General features: G+C 36.6%; 1 protein-coding gene across 4 annotated transcripts; it reads right to left on the bottom strand.

The window, feature by feature from the left end:
- Positions 1-2,334: 2,334 nt before the first annotated feature.
- Positions 2,335-9,011, bottom strand: LOC110693235. 4 transcript variants are annotated; one of them, XM_021870380.1, is made up of 10 exons: positions 8,164-9,011; positions 7,788-7,970; positions 7,539-7,681; positions 6,957-6,988; positions 6,815-6,867; positions 6,572-6,724; positions 6,179-6,429; positions 3,980-5,661; positions 2,858-3,706; positions 2,335-2,671 (listed from the first exon to the last, which is right to left on the bottom strand). In XM_021870380.1, exons 1-10 carry the CDS (start codon positions 8,220-8,222, stop codon positions 2,627-2,629), a joined length of 3,450 nt encoding a protein of 1,149 aa, XP_021726072.1. In that variant the 5' UTR covers positions 8,223-9,011; the 3' UTR covers positions 2,335-2,626. The 4 variants fall into 4 exon arrangements, with proteins under 4 accessions (XP_021726072.1, XP_021726073.1, XP_021726071.1 ...); XM_021870381.1 differs by having other exon boundaries at positions 3,140-3,706; positions 8,164-9,009; XM_021870383.1 differs by lacking the exon at positions 2,335-2,671 and having other exon boundaries at positions 2,865-3,006; positions 3,140-3,706; positions 8,164-9,008.
- Between the last annotated feature and the right edge of the window lie 1,185 nt (positions 9,012-10,196).

Here is a 10,196-nt window from a genome sequence, read left to right as displayed (position 1 = left end):
TAGCAATTACTAAATATAATATAGGATTAATTAAGGAGATTATTAATTCGGTTATTTTAGGAATCGTAATGTTTTGCTAGAAACCAACTACGATTTGCAGGCCTATTATTTAGTGGGCTTGCTGCTAATTTAAATCGGATCCTATAAGGTCACGCATAAAAGCACGAGATGAAAAGTACACTAAGCCCAATAAAGGTTAAGTGGACGGTTTTATGAGGAGTCATTAATCAGTTAGGTTTTCTGCTCTAGTAACCTAATAATCTCTATATATTGGGGTTATTATTGTGTATGAGATACACAGATATACAGAGTGAAAAACAACCTAAAATATTTCATATAGAACTGCTTCCCTAAAAGTGAGAAGAGTGAAAAGTATCTTCCTCCTTCTTCCGTACTAACATACGTGGGATTCATCTCGGGTTTTGTGAACCAAGTAGAGAAATCACAATTGAGGTTTTGGATCTTCGAAGGAGGGTAATCTAGGTTTAACGAGGAGTACACGCATCAAAGGTATATCTAACTACTTTATGTGACTCGTATTATTATATGCATGAGATCCTGTTTAAGATGCTAAGAAATTGTTTCTTGAAATTCCGCTAAGTGCATTTATTATAATCCTACACTATACAGGGAAAAATGCAGAGCAACTGCTTACATACTGATCACTGAAGCCAGTGAATGCATCTCCCACAACTTCACCAGCATTACCAGAAACAGGCATTACCTCTGTTTTTGAGTATTTTGTACTCTTGATTGTGATGTTTTTACTCTCATAGTTGTCTCTCCCTCTCCTCCCCCCTTCTCACAGCCTCACTCACTGGCTCTCTTGTTTTCATTCATCAAGGACATGACAACCATGACAGTGGATTTAAAAGAAGCTATTTGGAGTCTGATTTTCGCTGCCTCAAGGTGTGGTGAATTGCCGGAGCTTATCAAACTGAGAAGCCTATTCCAAAATTTGTACGGTAATGAGTTTGATGATAATAATGTAAATTTTTTGCCAACAAACTTTGTGAAGTCAGAGCTGAAGAATGCATTGTCCACTGGTTCAATATCTAATGAAGTGAAGCTTGAATTAATCAAAAAAATTATCAAAGACTATGCTGATATTTATTGTCGTTCGATGAACTGCCAGCAGGTGAGACCGAACTGACACTGAGTTTAATCAATCTGTTGTTCCCTTTCATTTCTTATTCTGTTTCCTGTTGTTACAGGTTTGTGATGTTGTAGATGGAAAACACAACTTTAAGGATAAACAAGCTCTGAATATTGGAAAATCACAAGAGAAGCCCAAGCATACTGAAAGCATGCAAAGTTTACCAGATAGGATGATTCTAGATTCTTTAAAGCCCGACTTGTTAAATGAAAATGACAGGGATTCTGCACTTCAGAAACTCTGTCTCAACGACAAAGAGGTTAGTTTTTGCCCCAAATATCGCTCCTTAACTGCCCTTAATACCCAAAAATAGAAGGAAAAAAAAAATGAAAGAACTATTTTCTACTTCATTAGATGCCATAGAAATTCCATATCATACCAATTTTAATGTTTATTTTTAATCTTGTTCCAGATTTATGATATCCATGAAGAACAGTATGAAGATTTTCGAGAACAGGGTCTGAAAAATGTAAAGGGGTTGTCGAAACTCCCAAAGAAGTCTAATCCTGGTTATATTCCAAAGAAAGCCAGCAATGGAATCCATGAAATGAACTACATTGAGGATGCATCCTCGGGGGGATTATTAGAGAGTACACCCCAAATCCAAGAGAAAGACATTGTCTATTTGGATGATATCAAAGAAAAGACATTGCCTCAGAGTTATTACGACTATGAAGCTGCTAATCTATCTCCAAATCTAAATGGTGTAGGAAAAAGAACAGTTCTTTGCTGTGACATAAATGCTTCTCAGCCACTTCCTCAGGAACCTTCAAAGAAGGAAAGCATCAAGCATAACCTGAAGAAGTCTGCGGGGGATGATAACAAATCAAGAGTACGAACTCAAGCATCGCTACACCAAAGCTATGATGGTAGGATGAAACAAGATATGCAGCAAAGCAAGAAAAGAACAATAAACGGTTTCTTGGAAAAGGAGGGAGGAGATGGAAACAACTTTTTATTAGGTTATGTCCATCCTAGGCTTCCTCACTATGAAGAGCTAGAAGCTAAGTTCAAGCACCAAGAAGCTGGAGTAGGAAAGGGTAGTAAAACTAATTAGCTCAAAAAGTGGTTTTCTTATTAATCTATGGCTTAATATATACTTCACTATATTCATTTCATCCAAGCAATGCTTTCTTAGCCTAGAATAGCATAAAGATAGCAAGGGGAAAAAAGTAGGGGGCGAGAAAACAGGACCATGTATATTCAAAAAAATTGCATTACAGGGGTATATAACCAAGTACATACAGAGATATTAACCCAAAGAATACAAGCCATAAACAAAATTATAAAAAAAATCAAGTTGAATAATGTACTGGATCAAGGAATGATATGCACACACTATAGCCTAAAGGACTTTAAATGGATAACTCACAGCTAGATATAATTCACATGCTCTTGAAACTAAGCAGCAGGCATCAAAAGTTGATTTGTGGAACTGGTGATCCTTGTGCCATATGTATATCGTAGTGGTTAAAATTTGTGCAGCAAGGGACCCTCGCTCCCTTCCGTTATTATCTGCAGTATAAAATGAGAGAACCATCAAAACCGATGTATAAAAATTCTGTGTTTTCTCTACAACTTATTGTGACGCTTTCAGTCTTTCTTTCGACCAAACATGAGAAGCTTCCTGAATCCTTTAGTAGATTTAGGAGAGTTTTCAGCACCATCCCATTTCTTCCTCTGGATGGGATCTATACTCACTTCATTAGTCGGTGGAGGAGTTGATTCTTCAATCTCAGAAATTTCTGTAAAGCCTAAATTAATCCCAGTTTTAGTAGTTTGGTCCTCATCGATCAACGCAGAACCCAGCTGTTTGGGAGGCGACTCTGGCAATGGGTGGATGCTCAATTCTGGACCAGATTTATAATGATCATCAGAAACTTTTTCCTCTTTCGGAAAAGATAGAGATTCTTTAAATATTTTATCATTTTTTTCCTCAAGTAAATCCAAATTTGTGGGATGATCTTCAACAAGGTTGCCTACCTTTTCATCTGAAGTATTGATCTGTTCTACTACATTAACATCCTTATTGATGATTGAAGATGTAACGTGCAGCTCTTTAATGTCTTTTGGATCCTCGGCCTGTACTCCTTGCATAGTTGGCAACTCCATTGTTGGCGTTGAAGCACCAACCTTTTTAGTACCCTTTTCCTCCTTATTGTCTGCAACTGATGAACTTACCCCATTTACATTTTTAATGACAGCTTTCTTCTCCGAAGGCTTGTTCTTTTCTGCATTCACTTTCTTGGCATCTACACTGGCAGTCTTCTGTGATCCAATGTTCACATTAGCACCTTTTACCTTAGCAGCTTCTTTCTTCGGTTGAGTACTTGGGGCTATTGGAGATGTCTTTGCAGCTGCGAGTCGTTCAATGGTAGAACTCCTGAGGATGGGCTTAGGTTTTGACTTATCAGAGCTAACGGTAGATGGAACTGCTTTACTTCCTGTTTGAGGTTTTCTAGATGTTGCAGGGTTACCACCACTTCTTTCAGCAATTCGTTTTTGCCTTCGAATAACTAATTCTTCCATTCTCTTTCTTCTTTCTTCATCCTGTCAAGAGTGATTGTAGAGAAAATAAATCAATGCAAATGGAAATGAATCAACGATGGAAATAAAACGACTTGACAGATAGCTTATACATATGTACCCTAGTTCTGCATTCCCACCCCCCCCCCCCCCACCCCCCCCAAAAAAAAAAAAAAAAAGAAAAAAAGTATCAGGTAGTAACAATGCTCTTTTTAGCAATCAAAGAAATTAGATATTAATATAATTTATAAAATTAAGCTGCCTACTATGAAAGCTCCTTTTAGAAATGATAAATACCTTCTCAAGTTGGGTTTTGGGAATAGATGTTTTACTTCCAAATGTTGACCTTTTAGGCCCTGGTGTAGTATCAGATTTAGTTTTCCTCAACGATCCACCCAAGGTTCTTGATCTAGGGTCCTTCGTGGAAGCTTTCCCACTCTTTTTGTTGTCAGGACCTTTCTCATTAGAAGTCAAGTTTGAGTCTACACACGCATCAACATCTGATTTCTTAGCAGGATCATTCACGGACATGTAATTTTCAAAATCAAGTTCAGGACTCCAAGATGGTTTTATTTGTTCCACCACGGCATCATGATCACGAACCATGTAAATAGCATCCGGTTCATAGAAATTATGTGTTTCAGACTTTTGCTGAGGAGCTGTTGTTCCATTTTTAAAGAGAGTAGTCTCAACAATATCAGAAACAAAGATAATATCAGTCTTCACTTGGGATTCACGGTGGTCATCAGTTAGTCGCCCCTGAATCATGAGAGAATCATCAATAACATCTTTATTTTTCTTCTCGTCCTGATCAGCTGAAGATCTCACATAATCTCCTTCAATAAACCTCGGATGGTTGTTTCCACCCTGATATGCTGCTTCATCTGATTGTTTCCCAACAAACCAATCATCACTAGTTTTGACTATGGAAGAATGGGAAAGATCATCAGACAGTGGCACTCGTGCATAACTTTCTGGGTTTTCACTTCTTTGCGAAAATAGGAATTCCTCAGGTGCGCTACCCCTTTTCATTATTGGGAGGGTACTCTCACTGGGGTCAAAGCCTTGAGCAGAGAATTTACCTGTGTCAGCATCATGTCCTGTACCCTTTCCAGTAACTAGAAAAGCATCAGTAGCAATTGGTTTCTGCTTTGATCTCTCTTCTGCTTCTGGCTTGAATGCAGATGAATTTAGCTCATGGGACCTCTCTGTGGTAAAATATTTCTCTTCAACCAACTCCGAATGTGGCTGAGGATCGTTAGAGTCTGACTCCTCCTCCCTCATTAACAGCTGCTGCAAAGCATCCCAATTTTCATTTCCTTTTTTCCCATTCTTCACTGAAACATCTTCATCTTCCTGGCCAGCGGAACCATTAACAGAGCTAAGGTGCTTGGAACCATTTCGTTTTTTGTGATGGCGAGAGGTTGACTTCTTATGCTTCTCAAAGGACCCAACTGCTTCCTCCAGCTGCTGCTTGAGGGAATCACCATTTATATATTCATCCTCATCAGATGAATTGGTCTCAGAAGATCCATCCTGTTCTCCATCTCTTTTGTTAGTAATATAATTAATATTGCGTATAACAACCTTTCTTGAACCTTTTTTCCCATGCTTTTTCCTATGAGAATGCTCTGACGAAGAGTCTGTCTCAGAACCAGATCCACTGGACTCGGAGTATTCCTCACGATCTTCCTTCTCTGATCCCCGTGCATTAGAGGCTTTTCCCTTCTTTCTGGATGATGATTTGCGATCACGGCGATCATATGATTCATGATTAGCTGAATTATTAACATCAGAAGGCCATGGCATATTTGCAGGGTAATATTGTGGGGGAACCTGCATGCCTGAGTAACCATAGCCTTGATAGGGGGGCATCTGCTGATACATGGGACCCTGAAAGTTACGAAGGTATGGCGGAAATTGTTGTGCCCATGGATGTGGAATTTGTGCTTTTGCATCAGTTGGTTGAGTCTGAGAATCTACATTGTATCATAAGAAAGAATTCAGGAAATAATCCAGAAGATGTTTACATTTTCACAGTGATAACTAAATATTGACGGATTTATCTATGGTCAACCCAATACAAAGGTATGGACCAAGGATAAAACCAAGTATGGAAGACTAATAAAAATGAAAACTGACATCTGACTTGGTATGGAAATCTTTCTAAAATGGCCTATGTGTCTAGCAACATGATTGGAATGGGGAATAAGCTATATATAACCAGTTTTTATATCCATAATATAATTTGCAGCATAAACCACATTAATTAAAATGGTACAGAAAGACCATAAAAAGGTAGTAGAAGAAAGATAAGTGAACCCGGAGATTGATGCAAGCAACAATTTATATGTTCTCATCCGTACTTTTGTCTGTGTTTGTGGAAATTTACTACGTTGGGTATGCAAGTATCAGGTGGGGTGCTATATATGCATATTAAACCGGAGAATATAACATGGAACGTTAGTAGGAGATCGGAAAGTATTTCATACGCACCTTGGTTTGCATCCAAACTTCCATGACTAGTCATAGAATCAGACAGTGACACATCTGTGCTTCCATTCTGCTTCCCCGCAGTCATGAGACCTTGGGAAGGATCATTTTCTTCACCAGCAAGAATAATTCCAGATGTTCCCAAGAATGCCAATTCGGGTTGCACCATAGCCTGCATTGCAGCAATCTCATCCACCCAAAGTCTATCTTCATTTTTCTTCTTACACAGATCCTTGAAATTTATGCAAGCTTCCCTAAATGTGATAACAATGCAGATGTCAGACTTCAGTAAAGCCAAATAGAATACCAAGTTTGTGAGACTAAAATTGAAGTCCGGCTTTTTAGAGGTACGGAAGTTGTGACATTATTTACAGTCCACAGTTTACTTGTAGGTACCTCAAACGTGAAGCTCCAAAAGCATCAGCAAACAAAATGAGGTCATGCAAATTATTTATTTCAAAGCCAGCCGCCAGAGCTCGAGCATAAACCATAGCTTGTTCTTTCCGGAGAACTGCTTTACGAGTTTCCACCACACGCTGCAAACGGGCCCTATAAATTGAAATGCAAAAACAACCAATGACTATCAATGAATTTGTTGACTTCATAAGTTTCATATGACAACACTTGACAATTCCTTACTTGGAATTTTCTTCCTGTCCAAGATCGCTGCTTTCATCCAATTCCCCTTTTGTCTGAAACAGCAATTAAACAAAGAAGCTATCAATAACATTGCAATGAAAATGACAAACAACAGATTAATCTTGCTTTAAGGAATTCCTACCTTAAACGAAGCACCTGAAGCAATAGCATTTCCTGCATGTCAAAATCCAGATTCAAACATTCATCAAACAACTAACAAATTTCTGGTCTTACATTTATAAGATTAAATCTGATATGCTTACGAAATAAAAATCAAGAATTTCAGTTTCCCGGTTTATAAGTTGATCAAAAGATCAAATCAAACATCGTACTTACCATTTCCAACATAATTAATTACAGACATCCGTAGTTGTTAAATATACAATATAAGTACATTACACCAAAGTAGACAAAAGCAAGAAAAGAAAAAGATCCCAAAAATATACAAATAGTACTATAACTACTATACTATTACCAAAAGAAGGAAATCATTACAATCAATCAAATACCATTAACAAAAAAATTAATGGTTTAATTGAAATGATGATTACTCTCCACTTTACCCACCTCACCCAATACATATAATAAAGTTCATTGCATCATAAATCTAGATTAACAAAATCCAGTCAAACTAATCTCCAACACAAATAATTACCAAATCAAAAAAACAATTCAATAATCCAACAAATCCAATCAAAGAACAAAACAATTCTCCCTCCATTACCATCATTATCAGTTACAACACCACCATCAACAACCGCATTCGACGCCTCGTATGATTTAATCGAATTCTCCAACTGCGAAATCTCTCTCTCAATCGTCACAAACCGTTCTAGAACCTCCGGCGTACTTACAAATCTCACAAACCTAATTTAACCAAATCAAATCAAATCATTACACATAATCATCAATTAAACAACTAAAAAATTACATAATATTCCTAAATTCAATAATTAAAAATAAAATCAAGTACCTGAGTACAGTTCCTTTAGTAAACCAGTGAGAATTGACTGAAGAAGAAGGCGGACGAAGTGTAACAGAATAACCACCTTTAGAAATCTGATCTTTAGCAGATCGTAAATGCGCAATGAACGGCGCTAGTAGTCCGTACGCTAGCTTTTCATTCGATTTCCCAGCAAAAATTACCAGTTCACACCTATGTCAAGTCAAATATGATTAAAATTCTCACATATTAACTACCTTTGTTTCAAACTATTCAAATTATTTGCAACGATTTGACATAAAGCGGAGTAGAAAATCAAATCGTTACAAATAATATGAAACGGAGGTAGTATAAATAGTTTGATTATGAATTTTTATTTTTTTTGTGTGTGTGCTGTGATTCAAACCTGGTACGAGTAGGAGTGAGCTGGAACAAGACGTAATCGAGACGAGTAGTAGACTCCATTGATGATGAACGAAGAAGTTAGAGGAAGTACAAGTAATTGTGATGAATAAAAGTATAGAGAAGAAGAAGGGTGGAGGTTGGTTAATGGTGTAACAGAGACATTCTTGAGAAAGTACAGAGAAGAGAGAAAAATAAATGCTAGTGTATAATGGTAAAATTTGTTGAATTTTGCTTGATTTTAATTTTTATTTGTTTATGTTCACATGGAGTGATCAGAGAAGGGGAGGAGAGAGAAAATGGACAGCAAGAGGTGATGAAGAAGAGCACATGGATTGAGGGGGAAGAAGGATGTATTCCAAAAAGATAGACATTTCTTTTTCAGGATTTTTTTATTTTTTATTTTTACGGGGAAAAATGTGGGGCCCGAGTTTTTTTTAGCTTGGTAAATTGGAAATAAATGCCGACAGCCGGCGGACGTCCCGGTAGTTAAGTGCCGTTGTTGTATCGAATTACTACGTACTTCGTATTACAATTTTACAGATGAGGTGAATTTACTGAATTGTATGACAGAGATTCGAGGAGGAACAAATTTAGTATGCAATATTTTCTTGTTTTTATTTGAAAAATAAATAAATATAAATAAATGGGTAGAATTTGTTTGGGAAATAATTATTTCTTGGGTAATCAACTCCATAAGCCTAATTCTTATGTTTAATTTCTTTTTTTTTTTTAATCCGTAGATAGATTATTTACTAGGTTAATATAATAAGCAACGTTTGGACTAGTGGTTAAAATCTTTGTGAAAGGCTTTGATCGGCAAAGTTGGATAATTTAACTGTTTACGTAGAGTCGTTATTTTGTTTGCCTGAAAGCATAATATCATTATGCTTTTGATTGGTTTTTTCATTGTACATTTATTATACTCACTTTGTATAGTTACACGTACTTAGTACATTATAGGTCCATATATGTTTCTTCTTTTTATGGATGATTTACAAAAATATAGCTTTTAAAAAACTTATTTACGATTTTGCGTTGGAATGAAACTTATTTACGAAAATACAGTCCACGTAGGCTCGGTAATACATTTGGAGTAATTTTTTCTTTAAAGACAAACCGCTACCTTAAGTAGCGGTTACAGACTGTAACCGCTACTTAAGGTAGCGGTTTGTCTTTAGTACTCCAAATAAAGATACGAAGTAGCAATTTATAAAGGGTAAAACCGCTACCTCAAGTAGCGATTTTAGTACATAAACCGCTACTTGAGATAGCGGTTTTACTCTGAAAAATAAAAAAATAAAAATAAAAAACTTATCCGAGCCTACGTGGACAGTAGTTCCGTAACTAATTTTCATTACGACGCAAAAGTGTAAATAAGTTTTAAAGTATATAGTCTTTCATTCTTTTAAGAGTATGATGTATATCATATTTTACGTATGCATAACTATAATCTTAATGAATGTTTTAAATAAGTTCGGGATTCTCGGGTATTTTTTGTGTGTATAAATTTGAGTTATAATTTGAAGGAAGCTTAATCATATGAATTTTAGGGAGGCCAAAAAAATGTGATTGGACAATAGCAATCCTAATTTAAATCGTTTTGGCAACTTGTACTTATTAATTTTGTCAAAGAGTCCATTCAACAGAAAGTTTAACCTGATGGTTGAACCCACGATCGATTTATATACTCTATCACGCCCCCTTAGATGAGAGTCCTTTAGGCTTAAAATGTAGATGCAACATGGGCCCTCGCATATGGTCATACCCAGCACGAAATATTGAAAGTGGAGGGTGGATGAGATTTGAACGCGCAACATTTGTGTCACATTGTACTGGCTCCTAGGGGTGTTTGCGACTTCGCGGTGCGGTTTGAATCCTAAACCGCAAAAAATTTGCGGTTTGTATTTTTTTCAAATCGCACCTCAAAATGCGGTTGGCGCGGTGCGGTTTACGGTTTAACCGTATTTTTAAAAAATTATAATTATTTTTTGTTAATTAAACAAAACTTTTATTTTATTTTGAGATTATTAATTT

This window comes from Chenopodium quinoa, unplaced genomic scaffold, assembly GCF_001683475.1.
Source record: "Chenopodium quinoa cultivar QQ74 unplaced genomic scaffold, ASM168347v1, whole genome shotgun sequence".
Lineage (NCBI taxonomy): Eukaryota > Viridiplantae > Streptophyta > Magnoliopsida > Caryophyllales > Amaranthaceae > Chenopodium > Chenopodium quinoa.
This window is presented reverse-complemented; position numbering and strand designations above follow the sequence as displayed.